At 42.6% G+C, this 23,192-nt stretch overlaps 1 protein-coding gene across 5 annotated transcripts in view; it reads left to right on the top strand.

Annotated features, from left to right (window-relative positions):
- CFAP95 (cilia and flagella associated protein 95) overlaps window positions 1-23,192 on the top strand; it is a 171,991-nt gene that overhangs the window by 70,566 nt on the left and 78,233 nt on the right. For all 5 annotated transcript variants that reach the window (XM_059412322.1, XM_059412324.1, XM_059412325.1 and 2 more), the window contains 2 exons: window positions 16,994-17,112; window positions 18,824-18,892. In XM_059412322.1, the coding sequence (XP_059268305.1) occupies window positions 16,994-17,112; window positions 18,824-18,892 (188 nt within the window). The remainder of the gene's footprint in view (window positions 1-16,993; window positions 17,113-18,823; window positions 18,893-23,192) is intronic.

Genomic DNA, 23,192 nt, shown 5'->3' with positions numbered 1-23,192 from the left:
AAGTAAAGGAAATTTGAAATAGATCTGAGGGCCACCTGGGTGTCTCAGTCGGTTAAGAATCTGCCTTCAATTCCGGTGATGACCCGGGTGTCCTGGAATTGAGTCCTGATCCTGCTTGGTAGGAAGCCTGCTTCTCCCTCTACCTCTGTCACTCCCTCTGATTGTGCCCCTGCTCTCTGTCAAATAAAATAAATTAGATCTGAGTACACTGAGGAGAGAATGTACTAAGGAAATAGTGACCTAACTCCATTTATTTTGTTCAAGTTAATAAGTCTTGGATAAATATATGTGGAATGAATGAATGATTTCCAGGTAGTGCTGGGGCTGAATTTCATGTGGCATCAGTAGACTGAGTTGTGATTAGACTCAGTTTTGACATGGGAGATTTAATCCAACAATAATCAATTACATACAGAAAGGCATTTCTAAAAAAGGAAGAGAGACAAGATTTTGTCAGGCAGGAAGGACTGAAAGGGATTAGATCGGGTTGTCCATTTGTACTAGAGCCTGTTTTGTTTTGTTTTGTTTTGTTTTGTTTTGTTTATCTAAAGAATGGCTGATGCAATATCACATTAGTGTCAGGTATGCAACTCTATGCTCTGCTGTGCTCACCACAACTGCAGCTACCACATGTCACCAGATAACGCTGCTCCAGTACCATGGACTCTATTTCCTATGCTGGACTGGTGGTTTTTACATGTTGGTTACTAACCAACAAGCCATCAGTTGTACCTTGGAGAGTGAGGAAAGGAAGAACAAGCCCTTGCTGGATAGGCAAGAAGTGGAAGGTGAATGATGTGAGTAGAAAAATTAACAGGGACATACAAGCTGGAAGGACAGGGGCATGAGGCAGAGGGACAGAATGTCAAACTATAGGATTCTGATGCCATAAGTATTCCCGGTAATGAGCTCTACAGGGTGGCACGAAGTGCACTGGATTGGCCGTAATGGACTCTAAAATGAGATTATGTAGGAACCGGCAGGCTGGATTACTGGCTGGTCTGTCCGCATAGATGTTAGAGCCTCCTGCACCCCCTCCTCACCTCTTCAGGCTCCCTGCCCGGGGCCCCTTCCCACCTATTGTCCCACTCAGGGCCTCCACAGCATCAAATCTGCATTCTTTCTCTGACCCCCAACATTCAGATAGTGTAGGGTCAATGATAACCTGGACAAGAAGCTACAAGTGTACAAGTGTGGTAGTGAGAGAAGTCATGGACAACTTTTTTTATTTTTTAACTTACTTTTTATTTATTTTCAGTATAACAGTATTCATTATTTTTGCACCACACCCAGTGCTTCATGCAATCCATGCCCTCTCTAATACCCACCACCTGGTCCCCCCAACCTCCCACACCCTGTCCCTTCAAAACCCTCTGACAACTGGTTTTTTGTTTTAGCACTGAGCAGTCCTGAGACTGTCCAGAAGACTACCTCAGGTGTTCTCTAGCACACTCACCCCATTTTGAGTCCCAGTCTGAGATGGAGTTGCCCTCCCTACAGAGCCCTGTTTTAAATGTGGGAATGTGTGCCATCATGGACCCCCCCCCCAAACAAAAGCATTCCATGGAGTTCCATGGTAAGCCCCCAAACATCTGTATCCTGGTACACAGTCTAGAATTCATCTCTGGTTCATAAGTTGCACGTGTTCTGGGGAAGAGCTACCATGGCTCCACTAAGGCCGTGAATATTAAAGGTGGCATACCGCCATCCTAGCCATAGTAAAGGCCGTATCTTATATATTGTCATCGTGTGTGGATGGAAGGCAGGCACCAAGATCACCTTCCCCCAAAGGGGATGCCATGCCTGACAGCCTGCAGGTATTGCTTGCATACTCAAATAACAGAGCCATGACTTTTTGGTATAAGGCATCGGTAGGCTGTGCCAGATTCCAGTCTGCCTCAAAGTGGTGGTGCCTGGATCAGACGAGGAAGGAGGGGAGCAGGACAGAGTCCTGAGAAGGGGATGATTAGACATAAACTTCTGTTCTACCAGCAAGGTTTCTCTTTCACCTTTTCATTTCATCAAAGGTGTCTTATCCTGGAAGGTGGTAGCTGCCTTGTCAACATTCCTATCACTAACAGCTAAGTGACCCAACCAGCCCAAGAACAACACCCCATCCCCCGAAAACACTCCCATTCAGAGTTCATCCACCTGTGGGATCCTCTGATCACTGACTTCTAAGTCATAATTAAGCTAACACAGTAACAGTGAAGAAACAACAGTGTCTTAATCATTATTTTCTGAAAGCTATACCTGTCTTTGATTCTCCTCCGATATAGAAGACTTACTGTAAAGGGTGTAAAGCATTCAGGGGGAGAGGTGTGAGCTACTGTATATTTTCAGGAAGGCTAAGCCATGGGACAGGAGAGAGAGCCCATCAGAGGGAGAATGGGATTTTGGGGCTTTTGGGGGCACATGATACATATTTCCCAAGAGGTCCAGGAGATTGGTCACCTTTTAGAAGATGAAGGAAGCAATCAGTAACGGCTGAACTGATTTGCCCAAAACCATTGCTCCCAAGACAGTACACAGAACAGACAACATGTTACTAGAGAAATATTTACTCTGTGGGCACACCACCAGGTTCTGGCTGCTTCCCCTTTATGCCTGGTTACTGTCCCCTTCCAGTATCGGCATTTGCACTTTTGACCTTTGACTCCCATGTGAGCACACCTTGCCTTGTAGGCCGTCTGAGTGCACCTTGCCTTTTAGGCGGCCTTGGGGGCCATCTGTTGCCTATGGAGTCACGTTGGACAGATGTAGGAGTCTGATGGGTTATATTAGAGGCTAATGGCCTCAAAATTCTTTGTTCCTCCTTGCCCGCAGTTGAGGTGGCAGGGAAAGGATGATCGGGGATGGGGGCTGAATTTGCTGTTCCTGCTTTGTGTCCACGGAGAGATGTCAAGCTTCCATTAAACTCTTTGTATTTAAAGTGCTGTATGGATTCAAGGACCCTAGGGGGAAGGCCCCAAGTCACCCTCTTATTAAGCCTTTTAATATGCTCTTCCAGCGTCTGTGCTGCCGTAGGTGTAACAAGGGGAAGCTCCTGGAAGTTATTCAGGGAGTCATCCTCAACCTGTGATGGTGGCAAACTTCCCTGTCTTCTTTCTTTCTGGGATTTCTTAGAAGTGAGTGATGTCTGCTCCACGGAGTGCCATGAATTATGGAGAGTTTTCACGGCATTAAGTTGTCTCTGTCCCGTAGTCTCCACAGCCACCATCGAGTTTTTCACGGATGGGCTATGTTCTTGGTCAGAACCATACCCCATATCATTCTCGGTGTTGTGTCCCTGATCCTTCTCCAGATCATTCTCGGTGTTGTGTCCCTGATCCTTCTCCAGGTCATCTTTGCAGGAACTCTCCTCTAGCAGAATTTCTGGGAGCTCCACATAGACGCTTTTTGACATACTCCTTCTGATCGGACTCTTATTAGAGATTGCCGAGCGTCCACCATGGCGCTGAGACTCAGGTAGCTGTGGAAGAGTCAGTGCTAGAGACTCATAGATCCTGCGGGTTAGGCCCCTCTGGTGTAGGATGAGCCGGTTTTCAAGATGAGACTCCAGTTTTCTCCGAAGCTCTTCATTCAGAGGAAACTGCCCAGGAGGGACAGAAACTGCAGCATGAGCCTTGGTGGCCTTGTGGCTGAAACAAGGGTTAGACGCAGAAGAACAGTAGTCCTCCTGGGATCTTTGGACTATAGTGGGTAAACCCCACACACGTTTCTGTATCTTCTGCAACACGTTCGATTCCAGATGTTCCATTTCTGTTGATGGCAGACTCTCAGACTCATTTTGAGGTCTGTGGAAACAAGCTCCACAGATTTTGATGTCAGGTAGAGGACCAGATGGCAGGATTGGGAGTGGGGATTGAAGGTGGGCCTGGGGCTGGACATGAGGGAGAGGTAGGGGCTGGGTTTGAGGCAGGAGTTGAGGCGGGTTCTCAGGCAAGGATGGAGGAAGTGGATGGGGAACTCCTGGGGATTCCTGCTCTGGGGAGGCAGCAGGGAAGAAGGACCTGCTTGGAGTTTGGAGACCCCAGAAGAACTGGATGGGGGTTTGCTGTAAATGGCCCTCTTCCGAGGTGGTAGGATATGGACACTGCTCCCACAACTCCGGTAAGGGGCTGACATCTTGGGAAAGGGTATTTAGAGACACTGTCTCTGTTTGGATGCTACGGTCCACTGAATGGGCATGATGGGATGGGACAGGAGGTGGAAAGGCAGGGGGCTGGGCTGGGAAATGGTCCATTGGGAATTTGGAATCCAAGGGAGGAAAGGGCTCTGGTGGCACAGAATCACCCGGTGGTGAGGGTGGAAAGAAATCAGCCACAGGGATCACTGGGTGGAGCAGGTGGTGGGGAAGACTCAGACAGCGAAGCTGGTATTAGCTCTCCTGGAGGGACTGCTGAGAAGTCAGTGGAGAGAGTGAATGATGAAGAAGTCACAGAAGCTGTGGAAGCCAAGGGAGTAGAATCTTCCAGAGCCTGCAGGAACAGCAGCCGATCAATCTCCGCAGATGTGCTGTTACATATCTCACAGGAGGGGTCTGGACATAACAGTTGACGAAAGTGGATGGTATCATGATGCCGGCCGAGGGGGCTGCAGGAGACAGGAGGTAAAAAACTGCAGCCAGGACCAGAACAAGGGGAGGCGGCCATGCAGACCTGACAAGGGAGGGGCCACCTGAAGCCTGCTATCCCTTCACAATGCCCCACTTTTATGACCTGGCAGTGTACTCAGTAGCATTCACCCCAATATCTGTTTCTATGGCTACCCCCACCCCATGGCTATGACAGACTGCAGTGAATCCTGCAATTGCATAAAACCTGCTCTAAGAGGCAATAGGATCAAGGGGGAAAACTGGTCACCTTCTTAAAATTGAGATCAGCTTCCGGGCCTCCTCCACTTCCCGTTGGTACCATCTGCCATCTGGGGAAACAGGAGACTGTGTTATATAGTGAAAGCAGAAACATAGGTATTAATCCAGGAGTCCCCTTATAGGACAGCCTTGGGATGTTGGGACTCTGAAAGCCCCAACAATCAATAGATGAGGGCAAATGGCCAGTGATGTGAAGCTGGTTAGTAATCTAGCTTCCTGTATAAAGTACTTTCATGTAAATTATCCATGTGATGATCAGACCACCTCTATGAAGCAGAGAGGTCAGGGAAGACTCCTGAAGGTCCATGATGTCAGAGAGCTTTCACAAAGTCAGGAGACAGAAGTTCTGACTCGTCATCTCACACGGCCACCTAGTGGGAAGCACTCGTCCAGATCCATCACTGCTTCATGCTCAGTAATGGTCAGAGCAGGGATCTGAGAAGGGTTTTGCACTCTGGCTACATTTCCATGAGCCTCTCCTCTGAGGGAATGTATCTAGCAGCTCGCATCCTCAGAGTTCATGGACCGGGCCCTCATGGAGAGGACAGCAAGGATCAGCCTTGGAGAGAGCTGAGGTGGAATAGGCAGAACCTTACCTTCCAGTGTCCCTCCTTTCCTCCTTCTCTTGGCTCTGCCCTGATGCTAGAAGAAAAATGAACAATGAGGGGGGTTGGGATCCATGACTTACTCTTCTCTCAGAAATGGAAACGTCCTTTATGCAAGAATTCTAGGACTTTAGTAGAACTTTGTGTTCCTTGCTTTTTTCAGTTTTAAAGATGATAAAATGTTGTCAATATTTACTCTTTAGAAAACCCAGGGGACGACTTTGTCTAGGAGGTCCACACTTGGTATTCCCAATCAGAAGTCCTTTGTTCATTGAGGACATAGAAAAGGAAGCCCAGCAGTCACACCTGTGCTGCCTCAGGTAGGACCCTGTAAACTAGGTCATAGCTCCGACCTCACTGTCTTCTCAGAGGCTTAGCAGTGTTCTCCTGATCAGCTCAGCATGAAGGAAGGCTTGATCGAGTGATGCTGGACATGGGAATGTGACTTGATATGGTCGAGTGCTGGGAAACTTTGTTCTCTTACACAGACCCCATCCTCTCAAAATAACCCAATCCAGGACTACAGAATCCCTGAGTTTGGGATCTTATCCAAGAACCACCACCATACCCAGATAGACTGTAGTTTCAATTAGAACCCCTAGTCCTTTCTTAACACTTACCCCTGCCCAGGCCTCTTTTCCTAGAGGAGTGAATGTCTGTTCTCTTAAGACTTCCCATTTTAGGTGTTTCTCCCACTCTACCAAACTCCTTTTAAAACCTGGGATTAGGGCTCCTGGATGGCTCAGTTGGTTAAGTGTCTGCCTTGGGGTCAGGTCAGGGTTCCAGGGTCTTGGGATCTAGCCCCACATTGCCCTCCCTCTGCCCCTCTACCGCACTTGTGCTCTCTTCGTCTTAAATAAAATCTAAAAAAAAAAAAAAAAGGAATAAGATTTGGGATTAGAAATGGAAACCGTAATAATCCATGTTGAGTTCCCCCCCTCTCCAAGGTTTTCTTACCTTTTGGGTAGTTTTGCTTTTCCAATTTGGAAATGGAATCCCCACCAGGTAGCACAGGAACAGAAGGAGCAATCCCAAACCACACAGGAAGGTGAAGTTGGGATCAATCTCCCAACATGTTGAGCCAGAGCTCAGACATGGTTTGGTATTGCTATTCATAAATGAGAGAACATTCCAGTGTTGGAAATCCATAGTCTAAATCACAAGACAGCCTATACTGTGCACACGCTGAATATATATCCTCCCCAGGCTTACATCACAGAGCACTGTCACAAAGAGTTTATGAGGGTGAGGGAGGGGACAATTGAACAAGGTGTGTCCAGAGCCCCTCCCCACCTACTAGCTCAGAAGACCCCACCATCCTCCTGGTCCTTCAGATCTGCCATCCTATTTTCTTTGGTGTTGTTTGATAAGTTCTTTATAGATTTTGGATACTAGCCCTTTATCTGATATGTCCTTTGCAAATACCTTTTCCCATTCTGTCAGTTGTCTTTTGGTTTTGTTAACTGTTTCCTTTGCTGTGCAAAAGCTTTTGATCTTGATGAAGTCCCAATAGTTCATTTTGCCTTTGCTTCCTTGCCTTTGGCGATGTCCCTAGGAAGAAGTTGCTGTGGCTGAGGTTGAAGAGGTTGCTGCCTATGTTCTCCTCAGGATTTTGATGGATTCCTTCCTCCATTGAGGTCCTTCATCCACTTTGAGTTTATTTTCATGTGTGGTGTAAGGAAATGGTGTTTCTTGCTCTTCTTAACGTAACAAAGTTGAAAGAAAGATACTATTTAAAAATTTTTTTCATTAACATATAATATATTATTTGTTTCAGGGGTACAAGTCTGTGATTCATCAATCTTACACAATTCACAGTGCTCACCATAGCACATGCCCTCCCCAATGTCCATCATCCAGCCTCCTCCCACCGTCCCCTAGCTACCCTCATTTGTTTCCTGAGATTAAGAGTCTCTTATGGTTTGTCTCCCTTTCTGGTTTCATCTTGTTTCATTTTTCCCTCCCTTCCCCTATGATCCTCTGTCTTGTTTTTCAAATTCCTCATATCAGTGAGATATGATTATATCATATGATATTTATCATATGATACTTATCTTTTTCTGATTGACTTATTTCATGTAGCATAATACCCTCTAGTTCCATACATGTCATTGCAAATGGGAAGATTTTGGTTTTTTATGGCTGCATAATATTTCTTTGTTTATATATACACATCTTCTTTATCCATTCATCTGTTGATGGACTTCTAGGTTCTTTCCATAGTTTGGCAGTGGTGGACACTGCTGCTATAAACATTGGGATGCATGTGCCCCTTTGGATCACTACATTTGTATCTTTAAGGTAAATACCCAGTAGTGCATTTGCTGGGTCAAAGGGTAGCTCTATTTTCAACTTTTTTTTTTTTAAGTTTTATTTATTTATTTGACAGATCACAGAAAGGCAGAGAGAGCGGAAGGGAAGCAGGCTCCCTGCTGAGCAGAGAGCCTGACGTGGGGATCGATCCCAGGATGTTGGGATCATGACCTGAGCCGAAGGCAGAGGCTTTAACCCACTGAGCCACTCAGGCGCCCCATATTTTCAACTTTTTGAGGAACCTTCACGCACGTTTCCTGACTTGTTAATTTTAGCCATTCTGACTGGTGTGAGGTGGTATCTCACTGTGGTTTTGATTTGTATTTCCCTGATGCCAAGTGATGTTGAACACTTTTTCATGTGTCTATTGGCCACTTGGATGTAATCTTTGCAGAAATGTCTGTTCATGTCTTCTGCCCACAAGAAGGGTATTATTCTAGTTCTAAACCCAGACCCACTGATTTTAAATGATTTCACCTAAGGTCCCAGGTGTAAAAAGGAGGGAGATATAGATACAGAGCCTTCCTATTTTCATATGTCAGGTGTGATGCTAGATGTAGCAGAAGGATGGATGAGTTCTTCTTGCCACAGAATTTTGATAGAGACCTAAACACTACAATGCTCTCACTAGTTGGTGAAAAACACACATCTTAAAGCAAGATGCTAGACCATCTAGGCAGGACCTGCTAAGATATTCTAAACTAGGTTAGGCCAGTATGAGTGATTATGTCCTTGAAGACTAGAGTTCAAGAAGGATTTATTTTGTTGTGGGACACATGTCCCTTCTTCCTCAGGTGAGAGGTGTTTTAAGGAAATCAGAGAGATTAATATGTGTATCCTGGAACTCAGAGGGCATAGGGTCCAGGTGTCTGATTCTTGTGAAACAGCAAGGCCCACCTGCTGCAGGATTCCCTGCCTAAAGTAGCACCCAGCTGGGAAGGTGAGAAACTTAAATCTAATACAGTTAGCAATTTTGATGATTTCACTGGACTGGAAAATTCCGTAACTAAAATGAGATCCTTCTCAAGATTGAGGGGCCTAGAAAAGTTAAGGGACTGGTTGAAAATTCCCATTAAGTGAAAGGGAAGAACCAGCCATCCATGTGGGATGGAAGAGGCAGCTGGATTAAAAATGAAGTTGCTTCATGACTGCATCCTACTGATGGAAAGGATCGATTCAGTAAGAGGGTTCCATGAACACCGCCTCATTTCATCCTCTGGACAACTCTTCAGGCTAGCGCTCCAAGTGGCCACGTTGTGTAAATGAGGACACCGAGGCCAGGTGACGCTCGATCACTTGTTCAAAGTCAAAGAGCAAGTAAGTGTATTAAAAATTAAAATCTATTTTTCCCTCTGGTTCCAGAGTCTAAGATCTTAAATACTCCTCAAACTGTCTCTTGGAGTGCCATGTTGTTCCACACCCAGCCCGGGGCCTTTTTACCCCCCAAACACTGCATCCTCCTTCCAGAACATGAACCTGATTATTTTTTTGCTGTGGCTTGGGCATGTGTTGGAGACATTGGTTTCTCATCTCTTATCTATAACCTCTGTCCTGTCTCCTGAGTTGTGTCCGCGCACATGCCAGGTAGCCCGTTTCCTCCCTGTTTCCTTTCCTACATGTCTTCTTAGCATTTCTGGATTTTTGCAATATTTCTGCTGAATGGGGGTTGCTTTTTTTTTTGTCCCCCAGCATTTCTGTTCCACTGTATGAAGTGCTCCTTGCTCTTCAGTGCTGGTGTTGGGGCTAATGTGAGCACTGTTTATTTGTAACAGTATTTTAAAAAGGAATTTCTTGGTCTTCATTTTAGCTGAGACTCTCCACAAATAAATGCATAGTCCCATGTGCCAAAGTGAAATATTAGGCCAGTTAGGTGAGACCCTCAAAGATAGTTCCCTTAGGCCGGTACTCACATGAGGGATATAAGAGGATTGAAAGCCAAGAAACCAAAAGAAGGGTTTGAGGGTAGAAAAACAGTATTTTGGAAAAGGCGTACTGTGAGTCTCATCTGCCTGGTGAAGCTAGAGATATGAGGTGCTGGTGATGTTTCCAAAGCAGCAGAGCAGAGAGAGGGGAACTAGCTACATGTACATCATTGGTAAGACAAGGATAATTGAGTACTCAGGCCCTCAGGCGGCTTTTGGGGATCAGATATAGAAGAGAAAGATGACAGAGAGCTGTTTCAGAACCTGCCTAAGAGCCGCTCCTGTAGGAATGGGAGGGACAGTGATTGGATTCCCAGGGACTGAGGCAGGACAGTGACACCCTGTGTCATGGAGCATAACCACTGGGTGTTTCCAGAAGGGATCTCAACATCTGCAGAACACTCAAGAAATTCACCTTTGAACATCCATCAGTGCCAGAGAGGGTCAGACAACAGACATGCCCAGAGGAAACCAAAACAAGATTATACTTCCACCTTTCTTGCATTTACCTCTCTCCTTCCTTGTATCTCCACACCCACATCATAAACCCTAAAGAAGCCAGAGGGAGTTGAGGAGTAGGGAAGAAGTTTAAGAGGGACAATTGAGAAGAAGCCAACTGTGCCATCTTTCCCACTGACATATGTCAGGCCAAAGCTGACCTAAATTACAGGAATGAGTCTTTCATTTCAAATGAAGTTCTGGATCGTACATGGGTACTGAGGATTTTACTTACTTCAATGAGACTCCTCTTGGGACAGAAGTAGCCAGAAGATGTTTGTATTAGCTGAGAGTGGCCACAGAGGTCTTGGCAATTGTCCTACATTTTATCAAGGAGCATAAGAAAGAATTCTCCTCTGCAAATGGCTATGGATGGGCAGGTGATGGAGGAACAATAGGTCTGTTTTCTGATTGTACCTACATACAAGTCCCACTCATTCAGTGAGCTAGTTGCCCACTGGTGTATAAAAGAGCAGCCCGTACAGATCATTCCTCTCTGTCCTCTTCCCTTACTTTATTTTTCTTCATGGCATTTAAAGCATTGGATATATTTAAGACTTCTTTGGTTGTTGATTGCACATGTCCCTTGACTAAATACTAGCACCACGAGAGAAGGGACTTCAATTTGTTTTGTTCTCTGCTGTGTTTCCAGTTCCTAGAATGGTGCCTGGCCCAGACGGGGTCCTCAATAGGTACTAGTGGAAGGAAGGGATAAAGGAAAGAGACAAAGAAAGAAATAAAGGCAAAAAGGAAGGAAAGGAAGAAAAAAGGGGGGAAGAGGAAGGAAAAAAGGACTGTGTTTCACAAATATATATTGAGGCCCTGTTATTTTGCTAAGTGCTGTGATAAGCAATTCAAAACGAGGTCACTGTACATTAGGCACTCACAGGCTTGCGGGGGAAAGTGCAGATGTACAACCACAGTGACACAGTGTATGATGGATGCTATGATAGGAAGAAGATTAAGACGTGGAAAGGGGCACCTGAACTGAAATGTGTTGAGGGGGAGGGTCAGGATGGCTTCCTAGTAGAGATGCCCACAGCACAGCTCCTGAGCGGAATCTAAAGGAACGATTCATTGGTGGAATCTGGAAATATACCAGTCAGGTTTCAAGAGTGGCATAATCAAATTCCTACTCCAGTGCTCCTTCTGGCTTCAGGAGAGCATGCGGGGCCATGGGGATGCAGCTTCCCGGACAAGCACTCATTCAGGCCACTTTCTCTGATTGTTTTATGAGTCTAAGCAATTATGGGAAATAGCATTTTAAACTATAGCTTTTTGTCTTGGTATTTTATTTAAACTTTATTCAGGTGCTTCTTAACTCTACCAGAGTGAGCCCCATGCAAGCTAAAATGCTCAGAGCTCTTCTGTCATGGTTCCTTCATTTGTAAAGTCCTTCATCCAAGGATCCTCACAGCACTACCTCTGTTACGATCAGTATGTAAGACTGCTTTTAGGAAGGAAACTTCCTCAAAACTGAGAAGAATTAAGTACAGGGTACCTTTGATGCTGTGTCGTAGAAGGTGAGAACTTATCAGACATAAAGGAACAAGGAAAACCAATGGGTGATTTTCTAAACAGATTTTTCTTAAACGGCTAATGGATCAGTGCCGAGGCATTTCTAGAACTAACAGGACAATGTGAATGAGCATATTAGGCTAATATTGGTATGACTAGCATTACAGTCATTTTGGCCTTTAAAATGGTAAATAAATGAATAGTACAAGAGTGTGCTAACATTCTTTTTATGAATCTATAAAAAATAGCCAAGAAATTCTCAAATATGAGCTATTTTAGTGGATGAAAATATGATATTTAAAAATTAATGACTCTAAAAGGGATATAAAGGGATATAATTATACCAGATCTGAGAAATTCAATTATTATTTACTTAATCGGTTCAGGTATTTTTTTCTTTGATTGACATAGTAGAATAGTGTTTTGATCATAAGACTATACTTACAGATGCTTCTTGCATTCAGATCTTTATGTACTTGAAAGAGTCATATGGATCAAATTTTTGTGAATGGAATAATTTTAAATGCCTTTGGAGGAGAACCACTTATACCAGGAAAAAGGGAGATGTTTGGGGCAAGTCGGTGATGGAGTCAGGGTCTCCTCTTGCTTCAGGTTTCTGTAATCTCTGAGCTTGAAGTTGATGCCACCAGTTCCAGCATCCTCATGTGGATCTACTTGGACAGTCTTTTCCAACATCAGCACAAGTGTACCTGCCTCTACTGTTTCAGGAATTCTGTATAAATTTAGGCCAACTGAGTGTATTTTCCATGTCTGCTGATGCACCCGTGGGCTTACTGATTCGAACGTGTATCTGCTCTGTCATTTCTAGGGATCTGGGATAGGAATGAATGTAGGCATCTGCCATTTTGATCCCATCACTCTTCTTCAAAACTCTTTTTCTATAGCAATAATCATGCCTCATTTAACTCTTTGAGGAACTAGATTTTAATTTTTCAGTATATCAGTTTTCTGAAGCATGTGCTCCGTTATGTTGAACAAACGGCACTTGAAAGAGGCAGTCGTGCGCGCACCTGTATTCTTTGTCTCCACTGTCTATTCACCCTACTTTGTGGAGTGATGTTCTCTTCTGTACCCCTGGATAAAGCGGTATGCAGGTTTTATAAATTTTATGGTTACTCTCTGATCATAACAAGTCTGTCGGTCCCATTTCAGTAATTACAGTATCTCATCAAAATGATGAATTTCATTTAAGGTAAAAGATTTTCTCTTCCTCCAGCTACTCTGCTCCAGGCCGAGGAAGTCTGCAGAGGGAAGTGTGTCTATGTGGGGAGCGCGGGCTGACCTTCTAGTTCTTCACTTGCTCTGTTCTTTCCTTCCCTCAGACATCAAGACAATTAAAAGGCCCTCTTGTGATTATTCTACTAATATTCATTACTTAACTGAGACTGTTTTTGTTACAAGAAACAGTTTTGTTATCTGAGGTGATTAGAAGAAAAGATAGATAGTAGAAAAAAAGAATGAGATCATTTTTCTGATCATACCCATGGCATCCCCGTTGCTCAACATAATGATGGGCAAGGAGCCTCATCGATTCTCTGACATCCTTTAAATAATCTCTGTATGGAACTACTATTGTGTTCTTCTAGACATGAAAACAGAGCCAGAATTTCTAAGAGCAAAACTGCAAAATAAGAATCATCCTTTTTTAAAGATAAAGACTTTTTACGAAGTCTTGATATTGGTTGTTGATGATGGTGACCTTTTGGCAATGATACAAAAAAAGCTACAGTTGGTAGGGGAAGTGCTACTTAATAGCTTCAGTTAGGACTGAAGATCTAAGAGGATAGGTGCCAAGTTCTTCATTCCCTAGTGAGGTGCCATATCTGTCACATGGAACATGCAAAGCATTTAGGCAATGACTGTCTCTCATCCATCTTGAAGATTAAAAAAAGAAAGAAGAGGTTGATGTTGAAGAGACCTGGCTGAGAGTATTTGGAATTTGGAGTCCTTTAGAGAGAATTTACATGCTGAGTTCCACCCCTCCTTTCCCCATGAGATGAGCTACTTCCTGCTGTAGTGTGGGACCTCGAGGATATTGGGCAGCAAGGGATTTAAGTAACTGCTACCCTGAAGTTGAGGAACATGGTTGACTGAGGTCAGACTTACTCCTGAGGCAGCAGCCTGTGCCATCACAGAGGGAGCCTGACGTGGAAAGTGTCTGCACTTCCTACAATATGGGTCAGAGGAGTCTGCTTCCGGGGACTCTGTAAGAGCATAAGAAAGAAATGTCAACTAGCAATCAACTAAAATGCATCTTCCCAAGAGCGATTCTTCCAGTCGTAGGTCATTCTTAGCAGAAAGAGTCTGGCTACCCTCAAATGTGAAACTTGAGGGGAAGTCACCAATGATTTTCTCTTTCCCTGTGCCAGTTACCCAGTCAACAGTTACTGGGATTTCTTAAATGCCACACATATAAGAAGAGTTCATCTTGGAAGATTAGAAGATGGAACTTTAAGGAAAATTGATGCTTAAGAAAATGGGGTATAATAATGATGTTATAAAGTAAACTTCCTAAACACACATTAGATATTTTTAATTTATCATTTGATTCAAGCTAGATCTTATTATGCAAATTTAATGGAAATTTGTGATTATCCTGCAATTTTGTGCTGTGTTAATTTAGCAGTCTCACATACCAAATTACCAATCTCCAGTTTGTGGTATACACACACATATATGTATATGTATATACACACACATATATGTATATATGTATGTGTGTGTGTATGTGTATGTGTGTATATATACACACATATATATATATGTATGCGTTTGACTATATATAGCCAAAAAGATTTTTAAACACATGGTAGTGCTTTTATAAATTATCCACCCTTATGTCAGGTTATGAACATTTCTAGACCAAAGTGATTTTTCACATTAAAATGGTGTAGGATTCGTTTTCCCACATGCAGCAGACGCCACAAATTAACAGTGGCTGTCCACATAAGGTTTTATTATTTCATGTAAAAAGTCTGGATGATAGCAGGTCAGGAATGGTATGGCAGTTTGCCAGAAACCTGCTCCTTCCGGCTTTCTACCCTGCTGTCCCTGCGCAGAGCCCAAGATGGCTGCCAGAAACCTGCTCTGTCCACATTTCATGCAGGAGGAAAAGAAAAGCAGTGGGAACTTTCCTGGAGTTGTATAAATTATTTCCCTTTATGCCTCATTGTTCAGAACAAGTCACTGGTTATATTTAGGTATAAAGGAGACTAGAAGTGCACTTGCTATGGTGAGCTCTGGGTGTTATATGGAAGTATTGAATCACTATATTGTACACCTGAAACTAATATTATATTGTATGTTAACTAACCAGAATTTAAATAAAAACTTTAAACTATCTTTTTAAAAGATAAAGGAAACTAGAAAATGTGGTCTGAAACACCAGGTCTCTAGCTAAAATTTGTGGGGTTCTAACACTGATGAAGACAGGAGGTCTAAAATTGAGGGGTACAGGAAACAGAGGTTAGGAGTGGGTCCTGGAGACAGATGGTTTCTTTCTCGGTCTTGGCTCCACCACTTACTAGGTTGTAACTTTGGTCAAGAGTCTGACACTTTCCATGTCTTTATTTCCTCAGGTGTGAAGTGGGAGTAGTAGAGTTTTCATGAACATTTAATGTGAAGACATTTAGAACAGTGTCTAGCCATGTGCTGTTATCATTCCCATGATCCCCATGATCTACTGCAGCTCACTAAGCTATAGTCAGTCAAGCCTCTGGAGTGTGTTTACTACACTCACCTGGCCCTTCATAGATATAGACTGATGAATGAATGAGTCAGGCTGCATGTTTTGAATGGTAGAATTTCTGCTTTCTCACTGCTTTACCTGGGCCTCACATATTCTGTTTCAGCCTCAGTTTTTCCTTAAAATGAAGATCAACTATGCCAAGTCTTTTTCCTTTCTCCCTTCAGGCCTACTTTTCTCCCTTCTCAACCCTGCTCTGTGCCATGGAGGCTGACATTTATTCATGCACAGCTTCAGTGATCTTCCTTGCGCTCTGGCTTTTTGTTGGGATTAGCCTGTAGAAAACTGACAGGTGCCTTTGGGTCAAACTTACACATGAAAACAAAACAGTGTAAAAAAAAAAAAAGTGCCTTGTAATTTTTTTCCTAAAAGAAATGTCTTAGTTTTTATTAAAGTGTATAATATGAAGCTCAATACAGTGTCTCTTACCATTGACTTATGAACTTGGGAATTTATAGGAAGAGTAGTTGAGCAAAAGGTATAGGAGTCAAAGCTGGGAAATTGGGTTGGGTAGCTGGTGATTGAGGACATTGAAGTCTTAGAGAGCAGTGGTCAGAGAAGATCTCTAGAGCCATGAAATAGACCAGGGAACCAGGGCCAGAGACTATATTTAAAATTGGTTTGAATAGGATAGTTAGTTGTAGCAGAGCTTTATTATACCAACTCAAAGCAGTCACTGATCAGCGTTTGACTATAGCTATGATATTGCTGCAGTTGAAGTCTCCAAATATCTAAACAAAGGTCTCTCATTCATTCGTTCTTTCGTTCATTCATTCTTTCTTTCTCTTTCTCTTTCTTTCTTAACAAAATCTGGTGGCATTAATGTGATCTAGTGCTTCATTGGATGTCTTCAGGTTTGGAGAAAGTAATGGGTTCTCTTGATGATAGTGAGTTCTGCTTCTCCGCTGTGAACCTCCACATTCATGATCTTCTAGAGTCTGGAATGGAAAAAAAATATTGAAACCTCAGCATCCATTTTTATTTGTAAGATTCCCTAAATGTTATTCATAATGCTTCTTCAGTTGGTTTGAGTACATCTTAAAATTTGCAAGTCTTTCTCATAGTAATAACTGCTTGATAATTTATTGAGTAATCCTCTGATGGAGAATGAATGGATGATGGGGGTGGTGGCTCTGGTATCTGAGTCCAAAGTGATTTACAAAGTGATTGCTACAGACATTTTCTTACTTAGGGAAATTAAAATATACTAACCTTGAGAAGGAAGTGGAAAGCATATAGCATTAGTATTTAGTTGAATGCATTTCATAGGAACAACCAACTTGATTTTTTATTTTCCAATAACACATGGTAAGGAATGGCCATTTTCACATATTTATGATGAAATAGCTGAACTGCTATGAGATAGTACTTATTTTTCAATGTCAGTAGCATCAATAATTAAAATCAGAATGCGCTTCAACAAAAAATATTTTAATAACTGACCATTTTGGGCAATGTATGTATTTTTCTTATATGCAGCTTCCATTTTTTCCAGATTTGGATATCAGAAACACATGAAAAAATGGCACAAGTTTATTTAAACAGAGAATTGGATAAAATAAAGAGGAAGCCTTTATTGAATGACGAGACAATGAGCTCTGGGATTATTGAAAGGTATTCTTCTACTTTCCTTTGCTTACAGACCATAGACCTGCAGGCAAGGATTTGTATGAGTGGTGAGGAGGTGTAGCAGGCCCAGCGACACGTTACAGGCACCCATCAGTCGCAACGAACATATCACAAGTTTCCATGCTTTTCTGCTCATGCCATTCCCTCTGGCTGGAATACCCTTTCCCTCAGTTGTTTGCCAATCAGCAGTACCCATTCTGGGTCCAGCTAAAATGTTACTTCCTCTTTATGCATTTTTCCTGGTCAGTGGTCTGACTAGATTTGAACACCAACTTCGTGATTTACTTGTGAAATAGTGTCTATAATATTCAGCTTGTCAACCTATAAAATGGGTATTATAAAAGTATCTCCTTCCTAGCTTTCTCTGAAGTTTAGCTGAAAAGAAGTATGAAATGTACATAGAAATATTACCTGACAAGCAGTTACTAATTAAGCTAATTCCTGTAAGCAGTCACTGATAAGGATCAGTTGCTCTTATATTCTTGCCCTCTGAGCATTTTGTTTATGTTCTGAGCAACACTTGGAATGTAAGCAGACTTACATTCTAGTTATTTATATGTATGTGTGTTTCCCCTGAAATAGTTCTTTGAGAGTAGGAACTCTTTCTTACTCATATCTGTAGTCCTGCAGCTTGGCACAGTGTCTTTCCATGGAAAAGTCTTTCCATTCATCTTGTCTCCTGTTGTAATTGTTGGAAAGTGCAGTCAAAGCAATGACAAAATGCTGAATTTTTCATTTACTTATTGGGACATTTTATTGTGCAAAGTGCAGAAAAGTTGCAAACACGAACAACCTTTAAGAAACTATTCAGCTGGGGCGCCTTTGGCTCAGGTCATGGTCTCAGGGCCCTGGGATCGAGCCCCGCATTGGGCTCTCTGAACAGCAGGGAGCCTGCTTTCTCCTCTCTCTGCCCGCCTCTCTGCCTACTTGTGATCTCTGTCAAATAAATAAATAAAATCTTAAAAAAAAAAAAAAAGAAATAAACTATTCAGCTTCAGGTGTAACCACCCCTGCATTTGCAATAATTTTCTTCAAGGTTATACAAATTATAATTGGAGGGCGGATTCAGAGACTGACCAATCCCGTTAATAACTGGTCCTCCCGATGCCAATCAGCAGTACCCATTTTCTCAAGTGAATCAGTTTCTGACTACTCCCACCATCGTGGTTATTCTCGCTCACATAATCAACAGTTGGAGCAGGTGCTGCACTTGTTATCGCTTGAGCAAGGTGAACCGTACCCACCCCCAGCTAGCAACCTAGTTCATGCAGGAGCTTCTGTTGACTGATTTTTTCCCATATTTAGCAGGTATATCCTCAATTATAGGTACTATCAATTTTATTACTGTAACTATTAATATAAAACCACAAGCCATTTCTCAATACCAAACACCATTATTTGTTTGATCAGTCCTACCTGAAGTCATTCTTTTACTATTGTCGCTCCCCTGTCTTAGCAGCACGAATAGCTAGATTGCTAGTCAGATGCAATCTCCCTAGTACGTTCTTTGCACAGAACTGCTGAGTCGCTGTATTATGCACCTGAACCTGATTTGACACTGTATGTGAACTACACTGGTCTTAAAATAAAAAATGAAAAAATTTTTAAAAGGATAAAAAAAATTCAGCCCCATGGCTTTGAAAGTTTATAAATGTCACTCTGACCTGTTTTCTAAAAATTGTTGTCTTGTTTCCAGGGACACAGGACTACCTGCCACAGGCTTCGGAGCTCTCTTTACTAGACACCCACCAGATCGGCATAAAATGTTAGTAGACCCTAAACTGCTACAGATTGCACAAAACATTTCTGAATTAATTGGTTTGTGGAGGTGGGAGGGTGAGGGTATACCAAGGTTAACCAAATACTCTTTACAGGGCATCTTACAGACTCCCTTCCATTAACAAAAGGTTTTTTCCCTCCCTCATCAGTATGCAAGCACTGATAATATTGTCAGTCCTCCTTCTTCAAGATTCCGTATTTACAAATTCTCCTAGTTGCTACCATTTATTTGTAAACCCTGAAGCAGTGCTTAGGGTGATTCTTCCATGGATATGTGTAGAGTGGTGAAAAATTTGAGCCATCCGATGTGCACATTTCCAGCCGAGGTGGAACAGGGCACAGCTCTGCCTCCTCATTTCAGCTCTCAGACTGTACACAAGTGTCTTTTCGTAGTCTATTTAGTGCCATGATTTTTGTATTTTTTAGTGTACTTTCTGTTGGTGATTTTGCTGTTTGAGATGGCTTAAGAATATAATGTCAAAGCACTGTCTAATGTCCCAGCACAAGAAGACTGTGATGGGACTTATGAAGAAAATATATGTTAGATAAGCTTACTTCTGGCCTGAGTTGTAATGCTGTTGGCTATGTTCATTGTTAATGAATAACAATATATATTATATGTGTCTTTAAACAGAAATATGCATAAAACCAGATTATGCACTGATTGATGGAAATGAGAGCAGAGACTCTCAGGAACCTAATCCCGTATTTCCCCTAAGAGCAAATTAGCAGTATTTGCTAATTCAGTGTTTGTGGTGATTTTATAGAACATTACTATGAATAATGAGAGTTGACTGTAGAGGAGGAGACTGTTATTTTCTACTGAAAAAAGAAATATATTTATTTTGGGGCAGCATGATTTGTTACTATAGAAAAGAAATTTGTCTTCCACTCATCTTTCTAAAGAAGACAAACTTTCATAATTTCTGTAATGATATATAGATAAATGATACGGAATAAAAGTACTTAGAAGCATGATAAAATTCTAAGTATTGGGTTGTGTACTATGTAGATATGGATATATGTCATCATTACCAGAAATTTGGATGTTTTCCTTTGTGAAACGTCTAGCATTAGAACTAAGCTGTTTTGCAATCTGCCTGAGGTTAGGGTGGGAACTTTCTTAAATGAAAATGCCCCACCCCATTTCAGACACTTGTAATTCTGGCTAGGTGTTCTAACAGTGCAGGTCCTAACATTGATTTCTCCTGTGAGGTTGGCCTGGTCTATCTCTCCCACAGCCTGCTGTAGCATACCCAAGTGGGCTGGAAGTTACAAAGGGAGTATCCTCAGAATGATCCCTGTGGAGGGTGGACTTCTGGCTTCCATGAAATTGATGAGCTAAAAACATTCCGCTGGCTCCCTTCCCTGCACTGAAATCAGAAAATTCCAGTGAAGACATGGAAAGGCAGAACGAATCCAAAGGCAGACCTGAAAACTGTATCCAAACTTTGGGAAACTCTTAAGAAAATGATGGGCTAGTGGAGGAGACAGCTGGAAGATGGAAGGGGAGGAGGAGAGAGAAGACAAAAGTTGATGTCTCTCAGTGGAGTCTCAGGCCAGTCCAGGGTGAGAGCTGTGATCTTGGTTGGCCAGGCTCAGACAAGAGCTGAATGAGTCTTGTCTATTGCATTTGTAAACATGGAATATATGCTCGAAGTTGAATTTTTCTGCATTGACTTTGCCTGCTGTTTTCAGTCCAGGACAGAAAACAAGACAGCAGGGCCCTACCTAATAGATGATTAGATAACAACAGTCTATCTCCCTGAAACTATGATATCAAAATTGAAATCTGTAATGCTGCCACAGATGGCCAGTGGGGCCTGGAGCTGTCTCCCCAAACTCCAGTTCAAGAAAGCAATCTTAGATACAGAGGAACTAGGCAGTGCATCTAAAGGAGAAAGAATGCCGAGGAAAACAAGCACAGTTAAGCCCAGGGACCTGCAGTAGGAGCACTTAACTCTACCTCCCTCCCTCCCATCGAAGATACTAGCTGACCCTCTCCTTTCAATGGGCCACCTTTGTAGTTGTCAAAGCAGAGGCAACCGATGGTCTCAGGAATAATACTGATGAAGTCCCAGTTAAAAGATACCATGACTCATGTAAAGAGTAAAAGTATCATGAAGAATGACAGGACATAGACAACCTACCTATATCAGAGGAAGCAGACCCAATGGAACAGGAATTTAAAGCTTTATTTTTTGGGAATATAAAGGAAACAAAAACAGGGAGAACAATAAACATCAAGTTGATGTTCACTTTCTAACAGCAATACTGGATTGCAAGAATATAACGTTGAAGCGTCAAAGGAAAAGAATTTTAAGCCTAGAACTATGGGAATGGGTAGGTCAAGTAAAGATACCTTTAGGCACACAAGGACTGGTTTCAGACTTACTGTCCTGCTATGCATAATTATAGAACCGGGCAAAATGTAGTAGACAACTGTTGTCAGGCGTTGGGTAGCAACCGTGTGGCTCTGTGCTGCTTGAGATGAGAGGGCAGCATCCCACTCTCCCCAGACTTACTCTCTGAGGATACTTCTTTTGGGTGTGGCACCGGGAGGTGAGCCCAAATGTAGAGCAGTGTTCTAGTCAAGCTGGGAAACAGGAATAGGAATTTAGAGCTTCTGATGGGACTAAAATTTGTAGGATAGGGTATTGGAGGGAAGAAAGTTGTGTGTGGAGGTGGGAACAGGAATCTGCATGGAGTTCCTCTTGGGTTCTTGGTCGAACATGAGGCCCTATATGCACTATGGAAAGAATAGCTACCCCTGGTTTTAAAAGATCATATAGAACTATCTGCAGTGTATTCTTAAGTTTTATATGATGCTGCCTCCTGCGTGGTACTATTGTGTAGCGGGTTCCAGAGCTGCATCACCTACCTTCAAATCCTGGCATTGCTTTTTGCCAGCTGTGTGATCTTGGGCAAGTTGCCTAACCATTTTGTACCTCAGTTTCATCATTTGTAAAATGATACTTATAAAGGCATCCATGTTCTGGGGTTGCTGGGATGATTAAACAAGTTAATATACATGAGTTAATTAAAACAGTAATCGATGTGTACACGATAAGTGCTGTGCGCGACGGCTGGGCCAGACACTCGGCAGTCTAGAAACTCCTATCAGTTCAGGGAAGTGTACTTAATTGACTTCACTGATGATTTATACCTTCCATTTTCTGTGTTCTTTCCTTTTGGAAATCCTTTATTTGGATGTTGAATTGCTTGGTCTGGTCCTCTAATTTTCTTGTCTTTCTCTTTTATCTTTGCCTTTAGTATCTAGTCTGTTTCTTCAACCCTACTTTTGAGTTCTTTTTTTTTTTTTTTTTTAAATTCTTCTGTTTTTATAGGATCCTTTTAAAATTTCATGACTGTAGTATCTTATCTATCTAGGGATGTTAATGGTTATTTTTCTTAAATTTTTTTCTCTATGTATACTCTCTATTTCCTCCAAAATGCTTTTTTGTTTCTGTTTGTTTTTTGAATGTATGATATCTATCTTCCTTGCTAGAGGCTTTCTTGAGATCTCTGATAGTCAATCCTTGCTTTCCGGCTCATGATTAAGAGCCTGAGAGTGAAGCTTACTGACTTGGAGCTGTACTGGAGATATCTAGGTGGGGTTCTTTGGGCTTTGTTGTTGTTGTTGTTATTGTTGTTGGCCACCCCCCCCCCCCAGTCCCCCACGCTCTGGTGTCAGCAGTCTTTCCTCTGGGGCTGGTCAGATTCCCCACAGGAAGCGCCCTTACTTGACCATCTGAGAGGGGAAGGACTGGTGCCTGTGTTCTTGGAGTAAACAGGGTATTTTGCTGGGACATCAGTATTAATCTTTCATTATGTATGGTCACTGAACCACTGAACCATCTTGTTGATCAAAGACTTTCTCTTTCCCCTTTTCTAGTGAATACATTTCTAGCTTCCTACTGGAAGAAAGGAGGGGCAGTTACCCAGCCACAGGGAATGGCAGAGGGGCCTGGAGCTCTGGCTGCTTCTCCAGCAGCACTAACCCAGTCGTCCCTTGCTGCTTTAGAATTTACTCAGCTTTCTGCTAAGTCAGAGACCACTTGTTCATCTTCTCTCAAGCTTCCAAAATTTGTTTCTCTTGTCCCTTTTTCTGTTCTCCTTATTCTTGTAGGTTTATTTTTTTTTAAGCCTCTTTAATATGCTTTCAGTGGAGCTTTTTGAAGAAGTGAAATGCAATGTGTACCTTTAATCTTAACTGCAAAGTTGTCAGGGCTCATCTGAAATGTCACCTCCTCCAGAGGACCTTCCCTTGCTACTGTCACTCCCAG

Source organism: Mustela nigripes, chromosome 9 (genome assembly GCF_022355385.1).
Source record: "Mustela nigripes isolate SB6536 chromosome 9, MUSNIG.SB6536, whole genome shotgun sequence".
NCBI classification, from domain to species: Eukaryota; Metazoa; Chordata; class Mammalia; order Carnivora; family Mustelidae; genus Mustela; species Mustela nigripes.
Note: the sequence above shows the minus strand (reverse complement) of the source record. Positions and strands in the feature narration are given on the sequence as shown.